Below are 22,277 nucleotides of genomic sequence, written 5' to 3'. Positions count from 1 at the left end.
GGTAGCAGGTGCCTGTAATCCCAGCTACTTGGGAGGCTGAAGCAGCAGAATCACTTGAACCCGGGAGGCAGAGGTTGTAGTGAGCCAAGATTGCGTCACTGCACTCCTGCCTGGGAGACAGAGTGAGACTCTGTCTAAACAACAACAACAACAACAACAACAACAACAACAACCCCCCCCCAAACAGATTAATGATTCAATTTAAAAAGATGGAAATTAACTTTTTATCCTCCTTACTGGGCTTACTTACCAGTATTTTTCATGACTGACGTTAAACTGCTAAGGATGGAACTGATCTTTGCCAGATCCACATTAGCCAGGTTTGGCAAAGCCAATGCTGGGGAAGGGGAAAGAGAAGTATTCACAGGCTTTGGAAGAGGTGGAGTTGCTGTCATGGTCACAGGCACTGGGGTACACGAAGAGGCCTTTGAGATATTTTCTGTTGGCTTTGTAGGTACAGAAGTGGATACAGCTGACTTCTCTGCAGGTTTTTCCTTCCTGTCCTCGACTGTTTCAACAAAGAAAAGAGATATTACATCCTACTACTTTGCAGACTTTGCTTTCTATATGAAATAACATGTCCTAATATTTCCGGACTTGGGGGAAAAGGCACTACTTTAGAGAAAACAATGACTCACTTCATGCTTTTTTGAAAAAGTCATACTCTTCATAATTTATGATAATTCCCACCTTTAATATCTGCTTAAAAGCAATTTCTAGCTAGGGACAACGCTCATGTGAGGTCAGGTCAGGATTTCGAGACTAGCCTGGTCAACATGGTGAAATCCTGCCTCTACAAAAAAATACAAAAAATTAGCTGGGTGTGGTGGCAGGCATCTATAATCCCAGCTACCACAGAGGCTGAGACATGAGAATTGCTTGAACCCAGGAGGCAGAGGTTGCAATGAGCTGCAATTGTGCCACTGCATTCCAGCCTGGGCAACAAAGCGAGACTCCCGTCTCAAAAAAAAAAAAAAGCAAGCAATTTCCAGAATTTATCTTGTATCTTACTTTTCAATGATTCCTTTGCATTTTCTTAGTATTTGTGTATTAAATTTGTACAATTCAAGAAGCATGTTATTATTTGGTACACATTTGCATTCTGTCTTTTGGAAATGACATTTGTCATAAATTGTCCTGTTTTTTTCTTTTCCATTAGCCTGAGAACTTTCTAAGAACTTCTGTTCTTAGAAACAGAACCTCGGCCGGGCGCGGTGGCTCACGCTTGTAATCCCAGCACTTTGGGAGGCCGAGGCGGGCGGATCACGAGGTCAGGAGATCGAGACCACGGTGAAACCCCGTCTCTACTAAAAATACAAAAAAATATTAGCCGGGCGTAGTGGCGGGCGCCTGTAGTCCCAGCTACTCGGAGAGGCTGAGGCAGGAGAATAGTGTGAACCCAGGAGGCGGAGCTTGCAGCCTGGGCGACAGAGCGAGACTCCGTCTCAAAAAAAAAAAAAAAAAGAAACAGAACCTCTATAGTAGTGTTCATTGTATTTTCCTCTGGATTTCTGAAATTGCCCTATTGGGGGGTGCAATCAGGCACTAACTAATTTGAAACTACAATGTTTTAACTCTTGATCACCTTGAATAATTATTTTTAATGTTTTAAAGCCTGTATCAATAGTGCCTTGAATTCGACAAGAGTCAAACTATCTAATAAGATTTATAAAGGCTGGGGATGTAAGAGAAACAATTCACCAATTCAGGTTATTTCTGAAAGTGTGATTAATAAACTGACTTTGGAATTCTTGATGGTCAAAAGTGAAAGAGAATAAGGAATTCCAGTGTAAGTGACCCCTCATCCCAAAACAGTGCTATTTAACATGAATACAATTTAAGCCACATATGCCACATATGTAAGTTTAAATTTTCTAGCAGCCAAATTAAAAAAAAAAGAATCAGGCCCGGGCATGGTGGCTCAAGCCCACCTCCCAGCACTTTGAGAGGCCGAGGCAGGCGGATCACTTGAGGTCAGGAGTTCGAGACCAGCCTGCCCAACATGGTGAAACTCCGTCTCTAATAAACATACAAAAAATAGCTGGGCGTGGTGGTATGCACCTATAATCAATCCTAGCTACTCAGGAGGCTGAGGCAGGAGAATTGTTTGAACCCAGGAGATGGAGGTTGCAGTGAGCCAAGATTGGGCAACTGCACTCCAGCCTGGGCGACAGAGGGAAACTCTCTTTTTCTCTCAAAAACAAACAAATGAAAAGAAACAGACAGATGTAATTAAAAAAATCTATTTTATTCATCCTAATGGATCCCAAATATTTTCATTTCAGTGTTATAAAAACTATTAATGAGATATTTTAACTCTTTGGGAGAGTATTAAGTTTCTGCCACCATGCTCGGCCTAGTTTCTGGACTCTAATGTGTCTGGTGTTTTTTTTTTTTTGGAGAGAGGGTCTCCCTGTGTCATCTAGGCTGGAGTGCAGTGACATGATCTTTGCTCACTGCAACCTCCGCCTCCCAGGCTCAAGTGATTCTCCTGCCTCAGCCTTTCCAGCAGCTGGGACCACAGACGCATGCCACCATGCTGGCTAATTTTTATATTTTTTGTAGAGACGGGGTTTCACTATGTTGCCCAGGCTGGTCTCAAAGTCCTGGACTCAAGCAATCTGCCCGCTTCAGCCTCACAAAGTGCTGAGATTACAGGCATGATGAGCCAGTGCACCCGGCCTCAATGTGTATTTTATACTTACAGCATATCTCAAGTTGGACAAGCTTCATTTCAAATGCTTAGCCACAGGTAGCTAGCAGCTACTTTCCCCCCACCGTCCCCCCAAGACGGAGTCTCACTCTGTCACCCAGACTGGAGTGCAGTGGCATGATCTCAGCTCACTGCAAACTGTCTCTCAGGTTCAAGCGATTCTCTTGCCTCAGCCTCCCGTGTAGCTGGAATTATAGGTACCTGCCACCATACCCGGATAAGTTTTTTATTTTTAGTAGAGACAGGGTTACACCATGTTGGCTAGGGTGGTCTCGAACTCCTGACCTCAGGTGATCTGCCTGCCTCGGCCTCCCAAAGTGCTGGGATTACAGGCATGAGCCACCGCCCATGGCCTAGTAGCTACCATTTTAACAGTGCAGATACTGAGCAATGATTCTTAACACATTTGGCATTATCAAATCCTCAACGACTGCTCTAGAGATTATAATGCTACCTTGGTGTTCTATCTTTTAAGAAATGAACTATCTTTCAATACCTGCCTGTGATGTATTCATTGCTGAGAAGGCAAAACAGATAAGGAATAAGTTGTCTATTAATCACATAAGGACATACCAATGATTTTTGACCCATCATCTTCCACATCTGAGAGTTCCATGTCTTCCACATCACGATTATCTGTCACAGGTTCAGGTGTGGCAGATTTCTCACTCTCCATGGTTGGTGACTGGGATTCCTCACCTCCCATTCCCTGAAAAGGAGACTCAGAACCAGTCGGGGAGGGAGCATCCATGCTTGGGGAAGGAACTGGTGATTCTTCAGGATCTGGAAGGGTTGACTTCAATTGATCCAACTTCTTCTTTAAATTGTTTACTCGGTTAGCAAAGGTTTTATATGCCTAAAAGAGAAAAAAGGAGTTTACTCCTTGGAAAAAGTCCAGAAAGTTAACATTTTTTCTTTTTGAGGCAGAGTCTCACTTTGTCACCCAGGCTAGAGTGTAGTGGCACGATCTCGGTTCACTGCAACCTCTGCCTCCTGGGTTGAAGTGATACTTCTAGCTCAGCCTTCCAAGTAGCTGGATCCACAGGAACACATCACCATGCCTGGCTAATTTTTGTATTTTTAGTAGAGACGGGGTTTCACCATGTTGGCCAGGCTGGTCTCGAACTCCTGGCCTCAAGTGATCCACACGCCTCAGCCTCCCAAAGTGCTGGGATTATAGGCATGAGCCACCAAACCCAGCCTCTTCTTTTTTTTTTTTGAGATGGAATTTTGCTCTTGTTGCCCAGGCTGCAGTGCAGTGGCATGATCATAGCTCACCGCAACCTCTGCCTCCAAGTGATTCTCCTGCCTCAGCCTCCTGAGTAGCTGGAATTACAGGCGTGCACCACCACACCCGGCTAATTTTTTAATTTTTAGTAGAGACGGGGTTTCACCATGTTGGCCAGGCTGGTCTTGAACTCCTGATGTCAGGTAAACCATGCGCCTTGGCCTCCCCAAGCGCTGAGATTACAGGCTTGAGCCACTGTGCCCGGCCGCTTTTTTTTTTTTTTTTTTTAAATAAAATTTTATTTTCTTAAATGAGAGATGAGGTCCTGCTATGTTATCCAGGCTAGTCTTGAACTCCTTGGCTCAAGTAATCCTCCCACCTCAGCCTCCCAAAATGCTAGGATTGCAGGCATACACCACCATCCCTGGCCACCCATTTTGACTCTGATTAGATTTTCTTATTATTATTAACCACATACATTTCTGGCACAAAACAAGATAATATATCATCTGTCAAGCCTGCAGGAGTTTCTAGTTTCTGCTTTTTATACTCCCTAAGTGAGTATTACCATCCACACAGCTGCCTGAGTTAGAAACCTGGCAATTATCTGTAATTTATATTCCCTTGCTCCTGCTTATCTATCCAACCAACCAATATTTATTGAGAGCCTAAATGTATCTTCTAGGTACTGGAGATACAGCAAGAAATGAGACAGACAAAAAAAAAAAAAAATCAAATCCAAAAATAAAGCAAAGCCTGGGAGGTCAAATGCTATTGTTTTAAAAAACAGGCTGGGCCTGGTGGTTCATGTCTGTAATCTCAGCACTTTGGGCGGCTGAGGCAAGGAGGATCACTTGAAGCCAGGAGTTCAAGACCAGCCTGGGCAACATAGTGAGATACAGTTTCTACAAAAAATTCAAAAAAATTAGCTGGGCATGGTAGCATGCGCCTGTAGTCCCAGCTGCCTGTAGTGCCAGCTACTTAGAGGGCTCAGGTAGGAGGACTGCTTGAGCTCGGGTCAGGGCTGCAGTGAGCGGTGATTACACCACTGCACTCCAGCTTGGGTGACAAAGCGAGACCCTATCTCAAAACAAAAATACAGTTTGTTGCAAAAGAAGTTTTAGGTGTTAGAAAATCATTGCAAAGATAGTTCCCATATGCCCTATATCCAATTTTCCCTATTATTATTATTATTTTTTTTTTTTACTTTTTTTTTTTTTTATTATACTTTAGGGTTTTAGGGTACATGTGCACAATGTGCAGGTTTGTTACATATGTATCCATGTGCCATGTTGATTTCCTGCACCCATTAACTCGTCATTTAGCATCAGGTATATCTCCTAATGCTGTCCCTCCCCCCTCCCCCCACCCCACAACTACAAGGCTACAGTAACCAAAACAGCATGGTACTGGTACCACAACAGAGATATAGATCAATGGAACAGAACAGAGCCCTCAGAAATGATGCCGCATAGCTACAACTATCTGATCTTTGACAAACCTGACAAAAACAAGAAATGGGGAAAGGATTCCCTATTTAATAAGTGGTGCTGGGAAAACTGGCTAGCCATATGTAGAAAGCTGCAACTGGATCCCTTCCTTACACCTTATACAAAAATTAATTCAAGATGGATTAAAGACTTATATGTTAGACCTAAAACCATTAAAATTTTCCCTATTATTAACATCTTATATTAGTATGATACATGTCACATTAATGAACCAATATTCATAATTATTAACACAAGTCCATACTTCATATTTCCTCAGGTTTTTTATTTTTTCTTTTTTACCTAATGTCCTTTTCTAACCTAGGATCCCATCCAAGATACCACAGAACATTTAGTAGTCAGGTCTCCTTTCTCCTTAGACTCCTCCTGTTTGTGACACTTTGCTGGACTTTCTTTTTTTTTTTTTTTTTTTTTGAGATGGAGTCTCGCTCTGTCGCCCAGGCTGGAGCGCAGTGGCGTGGTCTTGGTTCACTGCAACCTCTGCCTCCTGGGTTCAAGTGATTCTCCTGCCTCGGCCTCCCGAGTAGCTGGGATTACAGGCGCGCGCCCCCACACCTGGCTAATTTTTTTATTTTTAGTAGAGATGGGGTTTCTTTTTTTTTTTTTTTTTTTTTTTTTTTTTTTTGAGACGGAGTCTTGCTCTGTCGCCCAGGCTGGAGTGCAGTGGCGCAATCTCGGCTCACTGCAAGCTCCGCCTCCCGGGTTCACGCCATTCTCCTGCCTCAGCCTCTCCAAGTAGCTGGGACTACAGGCGCCCGCCACCACGCCCGGCTAATTTTTTTTGTATTTTTAGTAGAGACGGGGTTATCACCGTGGTCTCGATCTCCTGACCTCGTGATCCGCCCGCCTCGGCCTCCCAAAGTGCTGGGATTACAAGCGTGAGCCACCGCGCCCGGCCGAGATGGGGTTTCACCATGTTGTCCAGGCTGGTCTTAAACTGCTGACCTCATGATCAGCCTGTCTCGGCTTCCCAAAGTGCTGGGATTACAGGCGTGAGCCATCGCGCCCGGCCTGGACTTTCACTGGTTTTGATGATCTTGACAGTTTTCAAGAGTACTGGTCAGGTATTTTGTAGATTGTCAATTGAGATTTGACTGATATTTTTCTCATGGCTAGACTGGGGTAATGAGTTTTTGGGTAGAAGGCCACAGAGGTAAATTGCTACTGTGATCACACCATATCAAGGGCACATATAATCAATACGACTTACCACTGTTCATGTTAATATTGACCACTTGGCTTAAATCCTGCTGATGTCCTGATGGTCTTAATTGCTAAAGAACCTTTATTTTATTTCAGACAAGGTCTCGTTCTATCACCCAGGCTTAAGTGTAATGGCACGATCATAGCTCACTGCAACCTCCGCCTCCCAGGTTCCTCAGCCCTCCAAGTAGCTGGGACTACAGGCACATACCACCACTCCTGGCTAATTTTTGTATTTTTTGTTGAGACAAAATTTCGCCATGTTGGCTAGGTTGATCTCGAACTCCTGACCTCAGGTGATCCACCTGCCCCAACCTCCCAAAGTGCTGAGATTACACATGTGAGCCACTGTGCCCAGCCAAGAAGCATTATTTTTAAAAAGATATGAATACATTAGAATCTAGCTTTTTGCTTTTGATATAACTGAGTAGCTCATAGTAGACTAATGCTCCCATCAAGAACAGGTAGAAAAGCCAGATACACAGACACATTTGTTTGAATGTACTGGAGAGTGCTAAGGCCACCAAAAACTAAGTGGCAAATACTATCAGATGGAAAGCACAGAGAGCTAAACTGACATTATTTTCTCTTAGGATTCTGCTGATTCTGGGGAGCTAGGCAAGAAGCTGAGAATTAAGGCAAAAAGTACAAGAGAGGGCCACTATTAAATAAAGAGAAAAAAGCAGAGCTTTTAACAGTCTTGCTGGTCTTAACAGGCAAAAATTAGAGGCCTGAAAGGCCAAGATTCTGACGAAAGAGGAAAGAGAGAACTGGCTCAACAATTTTTCCTTCAAGATATTTGCTGCATTCTGAAGCAGCCTGAGAGGGAAGAAGCCAAGCAGAAAACCTTCAAAAAAGCAGTGGTCTCACAGTGATGAGGAAACAAGGACTAGACAGTTCAAATCATGCCATGGAGAAGGGGGCTTAGTGATCATTCCAGGCTCTCTGTGGGAAAAATCTACATTCCAGAAGCTGGAGTGAACCAGAGGTAGAACAAGCCTTGCTTAACTGCAATTCAGCCTCAAGTCAGTTAGGTTTCAGATTTAATTAATATGACCAGCCTCAATATCTGCCTAGCAAAACAAGGGTGAACTGTCTCTGAAGGAAGAAAAATCATCCAGAGACTCCATAATCCTTTAATGTTCAGCATTCAATAAAAAATTAGCCGGCATGCTAACAGACAGGTCCAAACGGCTAAAAAGAAAATGCAGACACTACATTAGCACCTACCTCTGGGCACTAAACAAAACAAAAACACCAAACACCACTAACATACCCGTAACAGGTGAAGCCAATATTGGAACTATATGACAAAAACCAAACAGCTATGATTAATATGTTCATGAAAATAGTGAAAAATTTCTTTCCCTTCCTCTGTGAACAGTTCAGTCCAAAACCCATTAGCAGGAGTTGAGGTTAACTCAGTGGCTTAGAGAGAATGGACCCAAAAATGAGTGAGAAAACTGTCTGCATGGGAGGGAGGCATTGTGAAAGATGATGGAGTCTAAGCAGGATAAAAAGAAAACCCATAAAGGTGGAGAGAGATGGAAGTGCTGGGAGACTGGGCACAACTGATTAAGTAAAAATACTGAGGCCAGGCGCGGTGGCTCACGCCTGTAATCCCAGCACTTTGGGAGGCCAAGGAGGGCAGATCATGAGGTCAGGAGTTCAAGACCAGCTTGACCAATATGGTGAAACCTCACCTCTACTAAAAATACAAAAATTAGCTGGGCGTGGTGGTGTGCGCCCGTAGTCCCAGCTACTCAGGAGGCTGAGGCAGAAGAATCGCCTGAACCCGGGAGGTGGAAGTTGCAATGAGCCAAGATTGTGCCACCACACTCCAGCCTGGGCGACAATGCGAGGCTCCATCTCAAAAAAAAAAAAGTAAATATATTGAAGACAAGGGAGCAAGGTTTTACACTGTTAGAAAAGCAATTAGTAGTGTAAAAAAGCAGGGGCAGTGGCTCATGCCTGTAATCTCAGCACTTTGGGAGGCAGAGGCAGGTGGATCACCTGAGGTCTGGAGTTTGAGACCAGCCTGGCCAACATGGTGAAACCCCATCACTGTTAAAAATACAGAATTAGGCCGGGCGCGGTGGCTCACGCTTGTAATCCCAGCACTTTGGGAGGCCGAGGCGGGTGGATCACAAGGTCAGGAGATCGAGACCACGGTGAAACCCTGTCTCTACTAAAACTACAAAAAATTAGCCAGGCGTGGTGGCGGGCGCCTGTAGTCCCAGCTACTCGGAGAGGCTGAGGCAGGAGAATGGCGTGAACCCGGGAGGCGGAGCTTGCAGTGAGCCAAGATCGCGCCATTGCACTCCAGCCTGGGTGCCCGGGTGACACAGCGAGACTCCGTCTCAAAAAAAAAAAAAAAAAAAATACAGAATTAGCCAGGCATGGTGGTGAATGCCTGTAATCCCAGCTACTTGGGAGGCTGAGGTAGGAGAATTGCTTAAACCTGGGAGGCGGAGGTTGCAGTGAGCCGAGATCGTGCCACTGCACTCCAGCCTGAGCAACAAGAGTGGAAAGTTCATCTCAAAAAAAAAAACAAAACAAAACAGGGATATGTCAAAAGAACACAGAAAGGAGCTCACACTGACCAAATCTTTGTCAAACTGGGCATCAAAGTAAATATTAGTAATAATGAATTAAAACAGTGAGTAAATAGGATTCAAGTCCATTCATATAAATAAATGAATACATCGAAAGTCTGGTAAGGAACAAGATATTTACATAGTTTCAAAATACTTCCTCACAAAACACTCATTAATTGGTATATTAGTTTCTTAGGGCAGTGGTTATTAAGTACTACAAAATAAGTGGCTTAAAACAACAGAAATTTATTGTCTCTGAAGGCTAGTGGTCCAAAATTAAGAGGTCAGCAGGCTGTGCTCTCTCTGACACTGGGCAGAATTCTTCCTTGCCATTTCCTGCTTTCTGGTGGTGCCCATCAATCCTTGATGTTTTTGGCTTGTAGCTGCATCACTCCAATATCTGCCTATGTTGTCACATGATGTTCTCCCTGTGCTTCTGTCCAGTTTCTCAGTTTCTCTGTTTCTCTTCTTTTTTTTTTTTTGAGATAGAGTCTTGCTTTCTTGCCCAGGCTGGAGTGCAATGGTGTGATCTCAGCTCACTATAACCTCTGCCTCCTGGGTTCAGGCGATTCTCCTGCCTCAGCCTCCCAAGTAGCTGGGATTACAGGCACCCGCCACCATGCCTGGCTAATTTTTCCTATTTTTAGTATAGACGCGGTTTCACCATATTGGCCAGGCTGGTCTTGAACTCCTGACCTCAGGGGATCTGCCTCCCTCAGCCTCCCAAAGTGCTGGGATTACAGGTGTGAGCCATTGCACCCGGCCAGTTTCCCTCTTCTTATACGGACACCAGTTATATCGGATGATTAAGGCCCACCCCAGTGAACTCATTTTAACTTGATTATATCAGCAAAGACCCTATTTCCAAATAAGGTCACATTCACATGTACTGAAGGTTAGGGCTTCAACACATCTTTTTGGGGTGCATAATTTTTTTTTTTTTTTTGAGACAGAGTCTTGCTCTGTCGCCCAGGCTGGAGTGCAGTGGCACAATCTCGGCTCTCTGCAACCTCCGCCTCCCAGGTTCACGCCATTCTCCTGCCTCAGCCTCCCAAGTAGCTGGGACTACAGGCGCCCGCCACTGCACCTGGCTAACTTTTTGTATTTTTTAGTAGAGATGGGGTTTCACGATGTTAGCCAGGATGGTCTCCATCTCCTGACCTTGTGATCCGCACGCCTCGGCCTCCCACAGTGCTGGGATTACAGGCTTGAGCCACTGCGCCCGGCCTGGGGTGCATAATTTAAACCCATAACAATTACCAAGGGAAAACTTTATAATGGACAAGCCTGGAAGATGCCACATTAATCAGAATATCAAGGGGAACATTACAGGTAGTGAGATAAACCAAACTTGTGTGCCATCTGACAAGACGAAACACGAAGAACACAGAATCACTTCTGTGATATTCCTTCTAAAGATGCATAACCTCAATCTGATCACAAAGAAATATCAAATAAACTCAAACTGGGAAACATTATGCAAAATATTTGACTTGTAATCTTCAAACATATTTAGGTCATGAAAATCAAGGAGAAAGCTAGGAAACTGTTCCAGATCAAAGGAGAATAAAGAGAGATGACAACCGAATGCAACTTGTGATTCTGGATAGGATCTTTTCCTATAAAAACTGGCCAATTTGAATCGGTTCTGAGGATTAGATTATAAGTGTGTCAAAGTATCAATTAATTTCCTGATTATATAACTACACCTGGAGGGGCATGGTGGCTCAAGCCTGTAATCCCAGCACCTTAAGAGGCTGAGGCAGGTGGATCACCTGAGGTCAGGAGTTTGAGACCAGTCTGGCCAATATGGCGAAACCCCAACTCTACTAAAAATACAAAAAGTGGTGGTGGGTGCCTGTAGTTCCACCTACTTGGGAGGCCGAGGCAGAAGAATCGCTTGAACCCAGGAGGCGGGGGTTGCAGTGGGCCGAGATCGCGCCACTGCACTCTAGCCTGGGTGACACAGTGAGACTCGTCTCTAAATAAATAACTTTTTTTTTTTTTTTGAGACAGAGTCTTGCTCCGTCGCCCAGGATGGAGTGCAGTGGCGCAATCTCGGCTCACTGCAAGCTCCGCCTCCTGGGTTCACACCATTCTCCTGCCTCAGCCTCTGGAGTAGCTGGGACTACAGGCGCCTGCCACCACACCCGGCTAATTTTTTGTATTTTTAGTAGAGACGGGGTTTCACCGTGTTAGCCAGGATGGTCTCGATCTCCTGACCTCGTGATCCGCCCACCTCGGCCTCCCAAAGTGCTGGGATTACAGGCGTGAGCCACCGTGCCCGGCTGAATAAATACATACATACACCTGATGGTTATGTAGGAGAGTATGTCCAATAGGAAATACACGCTAAAACATTTTGGATAATGGGGTACAAGCAACTTATTTTCAAATAATTCAGGAAAAAAAGGTCTTCATACTGTACTTAAGATCTTTCATAATGGTGAGATTTAAAAAGATGAATAAATTTTACCAGAAAATTGAACTCTTTCTTTAAAAAAATTCAGTGGCAATTCTTGTACTGAAAAGTAAACCAACTAAGAACAGATGGATTTGGTTTAATCATAGATAAGATTCAACAGAATAAAATATTAATGAATTACAAGACTAGTTAGTAGAATATCTAGAAGGAAGCAGAGAGAGAAATAAAAGATGGAAAATTCAGAAAGGACTATAAAAAAAGGCATTTGGAACACCACAATGAGATCCAATATACATACTAATGTGAGTTCCAAGAGGAGAGGAGGGAGATGAAACAGAAACAATAATTGAGATCAATAGCTGAGAAATTTTGAAAATTTTGAAAATTTAAAAAAACATGAAGCCATTTGTTATGGGTGAATTATTTATCTCTGCACCCCCTGACTCATATGTTGAGGTTCTCCACATATTTCAATACAGGATTTCTACAGAGGTAATCAAGTTAAGTGAGGTCATCAGGATGGGCCCTAATCTAATATGACTGGTATCCTTATAAAAAGGTGAAATCTGGGAGATGGAAGGAGGGAGAAAGAAGGAAGGAGAGAGAGGAAAGGAGGGAGGAAGAGGGAAGGAGAAAGGAAGAGAGGAAGAGACAGTACATGCAAGCAAAAACAGGAGATAAAACAGAATCTAAAAATTATTTGATTAATTAAAAAAAGCAGAAAAGGAGTAAAAAAAGAAAAGGACACACAGGACAAATAGAAAGATGGTAGACTTAAACCCAAGCATATCAATAAGTAGACTAAACACTGCAAAGTCAAAGATTTTCAGACTAGATCAAAAAATAACAATAAAACTAAAACAAGATCCAACTATATGCTGTTTGCAAAAGATATAATTAAATATAAAAACTCATGGGATGCAACTTAGAAGGAAATTTACTGTATTAAATGTATACATTTCCTAAAAGCTGAAAATCAACCTGCTTATCCATTAGCCAATTCGGGGTTGGGCGGGGAGAGAAAATCAATGATCGAAGACATTTTAATGTATTTTTCCTTTTCTTTCTTCTTTTAACGTACAGAAGGGTCTCACAATGTTGCCTAGGCTAATCTCGAACTCCTGGCCTCAAGTGATCCTCCTACCTCAGCCTCCCAAAGTGTTGGAATTACAGGCATGAGCCACTGTGCCCAGCCTAAGATGTTTCTAAATAAAAGGTCAGACAAAATTTCTCTCTCACAAACACTTTCTTTTGGGAAATTACTTGAGAATGCTCCAGTACAACGACAGAAACCAAGAAAAAAACACATGGAATCTGGAAAATAAAGGACTCAACTCAGGACAACAGTTAAGAGCCATTTTAGCCTGAGACTTAGGGAATAACCTAAACTGGGGATAGAAAATGAAAATTCAGGTAGGGAGGTCCCAGGGGGAAAAGGGAATTCAGAATAGCTGGTGTGATGGAGAATTTAAAAAGGCTATGCAAAGGCAAACAATAAGAGAGAAAACAAAACTCTAGGAAAAAACCAAAACTTCTAGTACAACTATAGTTACCACAAAACCTTGCAATGAACAATGTTTACAGAGTTATAATGTAAGCTTTTTGAAAAATTGTTTTTCAACCTTTAGAATAGCAAAGAGTAATTAAGTATGATTATAGAATAGAATGTAAATATTACCAACTTTGACAATAGAGAAGTAAATACAGTTGGCTGGGCATGGTGGCTGAGGCCTATGGTCCCGTCACTTTGAGAGGCTGAGGCGGGTGGATCACTTGAGGCCAGGAGTTTGAGACAAGCCTGTCCAACATGGTGAAACCTTGTCTCTACTAAAAAACCAAAAATTAGCCAGGCATGATGGCATGTAATCCCAGCTACTCGGGAGGCTGAGGCAGGAGAATCACTTGAACCCAGGAGGTGGAGGTTGCAGTGAGGCCAAGAGTGCACCACTGCACTCCAGCCTGGGTGACAGAGCAAGACTCCATCTCAAAACAACAACAACAAAAAAAAGTAAATATAGTTGATTGAAGCTGGAAAATTGAAGGGATAGATGAAAACTAATGGGAGCAAATAGGGACGCTACTTACCAAATTTTACGAAGTAGGGAGTCTAGTGTTAATGGTCAAAAAATAGTAAATACAGTCCTTTAATTTATAGATAACAGATTTAAAACAGTTATACAACAAAATTGAGAGAAGGAGAAAGGCGGGTGAGTATAAGCTAAATCCACATCTGTCATATCAGGAAGTTAACAGCTATTTCTAAAATAGGATAAATCAAGAAAGAACAATATGGGCAAATCATTTACAAATATGGAAGCAAATGCCAGAAAAAAATAGCAAAATGCATTAAAAGGGATTGCTTCTACGAAGTAGGACTTGTGGGGCCTACAGTACCATATGCTTTTATGATCATACACAGTGATTAAAACTTAAAAAAAATTCATTATGGAACAGTTGGTTTCTTTCAGAGGTCATTACACACATGCCCATTTATCACCTCTCTCCCTTTCTTGGGGGAATAAAAAGAAGTTCCCTGGCTGCGTGTGGTGGCTCACACCTGTAATCCCAGCACTTTGGGAGGCCGAGGTGGGTGGATCACCTGAGGTAGGGAGTTTGAGACCAGCCTGACCAACGTGGAGAAACCTTGTCTCTACTAAAAATATGAAATTAGCTAGGTGTGGTGGCACATGCCTGTAATCCCAGCTACTCGGGAGGCTGAGGCAGGAGAATCACTTGAACCCGGGAGGTGGAAGTTGAAGTGAGCCGAGATCATACCACTGCACTCCAGCCGAGGCAATAAGAGCGAAACTCCGTCTCAAAAAAAAAAAAAGTTCCTTAATTCAGTCAATTTACATGAAATGTGGTAACAGGATGTTTCCATCCAGTTTTCTGGTTAAGAAAAAAAGTAAGGCCAGGGACGGTGGCTCACACCTGTAATCCCAGCACTTTGGGAGGTCAAGGTGGGCAGGAGTTCAAGACCAGCCTGACCAATATGGAGAAACTGCATCTCTACTAAAAATACAAAAATTGGGCTTGGCGCGGTGGCTCATGCCTGTAATCCCAGCACTTTGCGGGACCGAGGCAGGCAGATCACCTGAGGTCAGGAGTTTGAGACCAGCCTGACCAACATGGAGAAACCTCGTCTCTACTAAAAATACAACATTAGCTGGGCATGGTGGTGCATGCCTGTAATCCCAGCTACTCAGCGGGGCTAAGGCAGGATAATCACTTGAACCCAGGAGGCGGAGGTTGCTGTGGGCTGAGATCGCACCACTGCACTCTAGCCTGAGCAACAAGAGCGAAACTCCGTTTCAAAAACAAACAAACAAACAAAAGAGCCAGGTCTTATTCTACCACCACCACTTAACCAGCTGTATTACCTTGTACAAGGTTACTAATCCTCATAATTTCTTCTTCTATTTTTTTTTAGATGGGTCTCACTCTTGTTGGCCAGGCTGGGGTGCAGTGGCGTGATCACAGCTCATTGAAACCTGAGATCACACCCAGATAATTTCTGTACTTTTTTGCTAGACACAGGGTTTCGCCATGGTGCCCAGGCTGGTCTCAAAGTCCTGGGCTCAAGCAATCCTCCTGCCTCAGCCTCCCACAGTGCTGGGATTACAGGTGTGCACCACAGCACCTATCCCAAAAGTAATTTCATCCGTGATAAGGAGATAAAAATGCGTATCCTAACAGAGTTAGATAATGCATGTTAACAATCTCTGAAATATAGTAACAAGCATTCAGTATAAGACAGCTTTAATTATTACTTACATTGGCCACCACTTTTACTTCTTTGTATTGTGCTTCATAGAAAATTCCAGCATTTTCCAGTGCTTCTGTTAATGAGGGTCCATTTTTCACCTGCTTATCTAATCCATTCACAAATTCTTCCAGCTTAGAGCTTGCCTCTTCAAATTCTTTGGAGAACTTCTTCCCACCTGTTTTATCTAAAATGACATGGGAAGTATTCATTTCAGGATAAAATAAAAAATTAAAAAATTTAGTCTTTTGACTTTTGAAGAAAACCTCTTTGTGAATATACTCTTTCTGCCTTACTGTGCAATACTCTAATACTCTTAGTTTCATAGTTTTTTTTTTTTTTTTTTTTTTGAGATGGAGTCTCACTGTCGCCCAGGCTAGAGTGCAGTGGCGCGGTCTCGGCTGACTGCAAGCTCCGCCTCCCGGGTTCACGCCATTCTCCTGCCTCAGCCTCCCAAGTGGCTGGGACTACAGGCGCCCGACACCACGCCCGGCTAATTTTTTTTTATTTTTAGCCGAGATGGGGTTTCACTATGTTAGCCAGGATGGTCTCGATCTCTTGACCTCGTGATCCACCCGTCTCAGCCTCCCAAAGTGCTGGGATTACAGGCGTGAGCCACCGCGCCCGGCCTCACAATTTTATCTTAAAGAAGCTTCTCCAAATCACAAAATCACAAAATAGATTATTAAAATTCTTTACAAAACAGACTCATGTGAACCTGCCAGAGTGAAGGCACTTGTAATTAAGGTAAAGAAAAGAAAGTTCAACTAAAAGAGTCTGTTGATTAATTATTTTCTTCACAAATTGGATTCCACATTGCTACGTACTTAGGAACTAACACAATGAAGCCCAACTGTATTCGCTTATACCATAACTTTTGCATTACAGAAGATAGTAAGATGTTATCTCTTAAACGAGAAAAGTAACGTTCAGAAAAGTAAAAATAAAGTGACCTCTGTATGCATCACAAGTTCAGTTCTTCTTTCCTATCTGAAAAAGATTCGTGATAATTCAGTATATCTACTTCTTTCCCAGTGACTGGCAGAATATGGCTTTGGATGTGAGGATAAATTTTGGCTTTGTCTCTTGTCAGTTGTGTAACTTGGGTAAGCTACTAATCTCCTTATAAGACCTCAGATCTCTCATGTGATAAAACAGAGATTTTTAGTATGTTTTCTGTTATGAGGATTTAATTAGGTAATATATGTTAAATTAATTATTTGTTTTAAAAAATTTTTTCTTTAGAGACGGTCTCTTCTGTCACCCAGGCCAGAGTGCAGTGGCATGATCAGAGTTCACTATAGCCTCCTGGGGTCAAACAATCTGCTTGCCTCAGCCTCCTGGGCAGCTAGGACTACAGGTGTGTGCCACCAAGCTCATTAATGTTTTAATTTTTTTGTAGAGACAGGGTCTCACTATGTTGCCCAGGCTAGTCTCAAACTCTTGGTCTCAAGCAATCCTCCTGCCCTGGCTTCCCAAAGTGCTGAGATTATAGGCACTGTGTCTGGTCTGTTAAATTTAAAGTACGGTACAGGAATAAAATTGGTGCCAAAATTAATAGCTAGTAGTCATTTACTTATTATTTCAAAAATATTCATCAAATATCTATTATGTGCCAAGCATTGCTGTAGGTGCCAGGGTATAGCAATGAACAAATCAATATAATTTCTGCCTTCATGAGGCTTACATTATAATAAATTATTAGTATGATTTACAATTTACAATGCAAGGAAACTAGATGGTCTAACTAGATTTTATGAGGCATCAGAGTGACTTCATTAAAGAGCATACCCATACCAATTAACCATACATGTGAAATACAACTGTCTCTATATAACCCAATGCACCAAGAAAGTATTAGAAATGAGAACGATAGAATTTACTTATGAAATTTATATGCATGAAATAACTACCTGGGAAACCAGAGGTGCCACAACTGCTTTCTACCCAAGGATCTCCTTATGAGGTAAACCAGTATGATTACCGGAAAAATGACAGATATGGAAAGAAAATCTGACTTACTCTAAAAGGATGTAAGCATTACCTTTTAAGCATTTGAGAGTTTCTGTGCTGCACACATCCACCCTCATAGTTGACAATTGCTTTTCCTTCAGTTCTATCTGATCTTCTGAGCGCTTGTATAGCAACAGCTCTTCAATTAGGGCCTGAGACTAAACACAGACCAGAGTCATATTTCATTTACAAGATCATTCAATTATTCTCATTCTCTCTCTCCTCATTTTGTAAAACAAAACAAAAAACAAACAAAAACCCTAAAGCTTAACAAAATCCTGGGAGAAAAAAACTTTTCACTTTTTCTCATGGTCACAGATATTAATGATCAATTCTCATGTCAAAACCATGTTTAGTTATAGACTTCATTTATTTATTTATTTATTTTTTGAGATGGAGTCTTGCTCTGTCACCCAGGCTGGAGTGCAGTGGCGCGATCTCGGCTCACTGCAAGCTCCGCCTCCTGGGTTCATGCCATTCTCCTGCCTCAGCCTCCTGAGTAGCTGGGACTACAGGCGCCCGCCACCATGCCCAGCTAATTTTTTTTTTTTTTCTATTTTTAGTAGAGACGGGGTTTCACCGTGTTAGCCAGGATGGTCTCGATCTCCTGACCTTGCGATCAGCCCACCTCGGCCTCCCAAAGTGTAATCTCCCAAAGGGATTACAGGCGTGAGCCGCCGCGCCCAGCCTAGTTACAGACTTTAAAAGATCCTTTTCCTTAATTGCACAAAGCTAATTTATGGATACAGAGTTAAGACTAAAACAGACAAAGGTCCACTTATATAGCCTCTTTAAATTTTAATTACATAAACATAGCCTTCTGTTATTCTAAGCAAATTCTAATTTAGAAAGAGTTTCACAGGAAAATAAACTCTCTTGCTGGCATAAATTGAATAGGGAACTCAGCTGATAATAGATATACTGGAAGAAGGTTATTTCTACCATTAGGGGAACAGATAAAACGCCAAGCAATCTAATCCCAATCTGGGTTCCTTTAGAACAGTTCATGCATGTATAAAACATGACATGTGTAATTGAATACAGATAAATCTTATTGGACTATACAGGAAACTATAATACAAAAGGGGTGAATAATACTTTGCTATATTAAACAAATTCTGTAACTTACTCGAAATTCAGCAACTATCTTAGACTTGAGAGCAGCTTTTGGATTTGTAGATGCTGCTGGAATTAAACAAAAGGTCATTAAGAATACAGACACAAAAAGTTGACTAACAGGAAAAATTTTAGCTCTATAGTTAAAGATATACTCTGAACATATGGCAAACATGCACATTTAAGTCATAATTCCTAAAATAAATAATGGACTAGGAAATTTGAACATTCCTAAATATGGTCAATGTAAAAACATGCTATTTAGACAGACCTAACCTACTTACCTCCAAACAGACCCTTGAGGTCATAAAGTCCTAGAATTATTGATTTGGTGACACCGAGATACATCAAGTACCTTTTTTTCCTAGTCTGGGTGTAAGAGGATCTAAATACCTCAAATTAAGAGTGTTCAGGAACAGGACATCCAATTAATCCTGAGCACTGGCTGAAGAAAATTAGTGACAAATAACTCTATTCCTATATATTTATCCTTTGAATTTCTTTTTCTGCTGACTCAATTCATAGCAAAAATTGGCAAGGAAACTTCTAGGTATATTAATACTGTGGTTGAACTTTGGCTGAAATGACGACTCCTGTTGTTCCTAAGCATGCAACTTATGACCAAAAAGATGTCTGAGGACTCCCTTAATCATGATGGATATCATATGCTCGCTGGAGCAAAACCATCCCAAGTGTCTCGTTTCACCTCCCAATTCTCACTGTCTTTTACTTTGTTCCCTCCACACCTTCAAGTCTCTCTCAATATTCCTCAGTTTGCCCACAGCAGCCTATCACATGCAGTATTCCATTCCCTTGATCTCATGCTGGGTAAATATGATAAATATAACAGGAGCTCCCATTACAGAATGAGCTTCTGGCCAGGATCTGAGGCCCATGTCTAATTTGGTAGAGTACATCCCCCAAATCTGGAGATTTCATGGTTCCCACAGAAATGCTTCTTAATGCCTAGTCTCCTCTTCAGATCTGTTGTTTAATGCCAGCTGCCTCTAACATCATATATCCTTGAACCTGAAAATTATCCTGGATACTATCAAGTATTTTTTTCTTCTTTCAATCCCCCAACTACTCTTGAATCTTCACTCAATTAAACCCTTTTCTGCATTTCCTTTGTTTTAAAGTGTAGTTTTTGTTTGCCTTTTTTTTTTTTTTTTTTAGAAGTATCTCCATGATGGCTTGTTTAGCATAGGTCACTGGGAGCCTCCCAGGCCTGGAAAACAGGCTTGCTCATGGTTTATGCCAGGTACGATGTCAAATGGTCTACATTTTCTTCTGCTCCAAAAAGAGGAGGTAATTTTATATTAGTTGAGATTTTGTTCCTTACTTTGTGATTTCTTCCACTGCTTATTCGGTTGTTTGTTCAGATTTTCTTTCAGCTGCTTCTGAGTTTTGAAAGTGGTACCTGGAAAACATTTCAGTTTTTGCAATCTGGCATTATGGGAAGCTGTTCTGTCTGTCCACTTCAGTGCCAAAGTTGCAGCATGAAAAAAGGCAATCCGAGACTGTGTGTTGTTTCTTTCTTTCCTTTTCTTTCACTTTTATGAAAAAATAGAAATTCCTACCCGATCTAAGAAGCTGTCAAATAAACACGATTTTTATCATCAGCGAAATTACCAATTCTGAAAAGAATAGGGGAGGAGGCTTAAAAATACCAATTAACAAATTAAAATGAAGAATTTAACAGCTTCTTAGAAGATGCCATTTTTAAAGCAAATTTCTAGTAAAATGACGGTCATGGTAGCAGATTATCACAAACTTCTATTCAATAACTTAATTACATACATATAATACATAATTCCTTTTAACAAAACAGTACACGACTTACTCTAAATCAAAAGACAGTCGAAAGACTGCTGATATATGCTTACTACCAAACAGCTTAGTAAGAACTGACACCCTGTGCAAAAATTCTCCAACAGTAAGGGCACAGGGCAGTATTTATTAACACAAACAATGAACCATTTGAAACACTCAACGCAAATGCAGGAAAATAACCAGATGGCTATTACCACTTAATATGCTTGACTTTTGTAGTCACCAAAAAACAAAATCCGACCCATCCCTAAAACCAATTCTACTTACATTTAAATTCAAACAGATCCAGATTTTTCATAAATATTTAATTTTAAACAAATAGGGCTAGATTCAAAACTTAACTTTTCACTATTATACAATATGACCAGATCTATAAAATTACATAATTGTAAAGACTGACTCAAAATTTTCTTTTAGGAGAGAAAAAGACACTTACTCAAAGCTTCTCTCAATGCCACAATCATTTCTTCTGGGTATACATTTCTATCTTCCCAGATTTTAAAGATTCGTTCTACAGACTTAGAGACAGATGGATCCCTGAAAACAAAGAAAAAGTAATACAGGCTATAAAAACCTTGACTCTGCTCCAAACTAGAAATCTGAAAATAAAGTTATCAATAAAATTATTTTCCAAATTTCTTCTGATATTTCAAAACTTTTTTTCTATAATATCCAGGACTAAAGAAATCTTAAACTTTAGGGATTTTAAGAATCTTAAAATAATTACCAATTCAACACTTTTATAAACGACATAGATGAAGCTACAGATGACATACTGAGAGCTTTGATGGATATGAACTTGAGAGGACTGGGAATGTGCGGACACAACTGGCATTTTAAAACACAATTACACTAGTACTGAATAAGAAGACAAGGTTTAGCAATGCTATATTTTTTCATTTTTTAAAGGTTTAGAAAAAAATCATGAACCAATCACATACTGTAACATGTTTTCTAAAAAACTATTACATAATACTATGAGAATACATAGTAAGAATGAGGGAAGTAAAGGGTATTGATTTATTCTGTTTGGTTCACAGATGAGCTTCTGGTTCAAGCTGGCTACCTAACTTTAAAAAATGTTGGCTGGGCACAGTGGCTCACGCCTGTAATCCCAGCACTTTGGGAGGCCGAGGTGGATGGATTGCCTGAGGTCAGGAGTTTGAGAGCAGTCTGGCCAATTTTGGGAGGCCGTGGTGGATGGATTGCCTGAGGTCAGGAGTTCGAGACCAGTCTGGCCAATTTTGGAAGGCCGAGGTGGGAAAATCACTTGAGCTTGGAAGTTTAAGACCAGCCTGGGAAACAGAGAGAGACCTCATCTCTACTAAAAATGAAAAAATTAGCCACATGTGGTGGCACACATTTGTAGTACCCCCTACATGGGAGCCTGAGGCAAGAGGAACTGTACTGTACTGACTGGTGATCACAACACTGCAACCCAGCCTGGGCCACAAAGCAAGACCTTGTCTCAAAAAAAAAAAAAAAAAAAAAGTGTTAAAGTAGAAGTGAATGAGAAGTAATTACCAAGTTAATAATTTAAGTAAAGATTTTAATTATGTCTTATGTGAAATGTAGAAGAAACAAAAACAATGCAGGAAGGGCATAACTATTGTCAGGAAGAGGAATCAAACTGGTGTGATCTCAGGAAGCAAAACAGGACAAAAGTATGAAGCCATAAGGAAAATAAATTTTATTCTAGCAGATCTGCCAAAGAACAGAAACCATTCTAATAATTTAATAGATCTATCAAAAGACAAAACAGGAATTTAACCTCTCCTTAAGTGAATTCACCAAACCATACGGAGATTGAAGACTTAAAAAAAAAAAAGCTATGTCAAACTTAAGGCCTCTTTCAAGGATGAGAGTCTATCAATC

General features: G+C 41.4%; 1 protein-coding gene across 14 annotated transcripts in view; it reads right to left on the bottom strand.

Annotated features, from left to right (window-relative positions):
- RPRD2 (regulation of nuclear pre-mRNA domain containing 2) overlaps positions 1-22,277 on the bottom strand; it is a 118,066-nt gene that overhangs the window by 13,214 nt on the left and 82,575 nt on the right. For 5 of the 14 annotated variants that reach the window (XM_063626002.1, XM_063626010.1, XM_063626013.1 and 2 more), the window contains exons 3-9: positions 20,839-20,939; positions 19,912-19,989; positions 18,583-18,635; positions 17,485-17,611; positions 15,452-15,627; positions 3,287-3,569; positions 251-508 (exon numbers count right to left, since the gene is read on the bottom strand). In XM_063626002.1, coding sequence (XP_063482072.1) covers positions 251-508; positions 3,287-3,569; positions 15,452-15,627; positions 17,485-17,611; positions 18,583-18,635; positions 19,912-19,989; positions 20,839-20,939 — 1,076 coding nt within the window. Of the gene's footprint in view, positions 1-250; positions 509-3,286; positions 3,570-15,451; positions 15,628-17,484; positions 17,612-18,582; positions 18,639-19,911; positions 19,990-20,838; positions 20,940-22,277 lie in introns of all 14 variants that reach the window. The other 9 variants (XM_063626004.1, XM_063626011.1, XM_063626014.1 and 6 more) reach the window with 3 other exon arrangements.

The sequence above is a fragment of the Symphalangus syndactylus genome, chromosome 12 (genome assembly GCF_028878055.3).
Source record: "Symphalangus syndactylus isolate Jambi chromosome 12, NHGRI_mSymSyn1-v2.1_pri, whole genome shotgun sequence".
Taxonomy (NCBI): domain Eukaryota; kingdom Metazoa; phylum Chordata; class Mammalia; order Primates; family Hylobatidae; genus Symphalangus; species Symphalangus syndactylus.
Note: the sequence above shows the minus strand (reverse complement) of the source record. Positions and strands in the feature narration are given on the sequence as shown.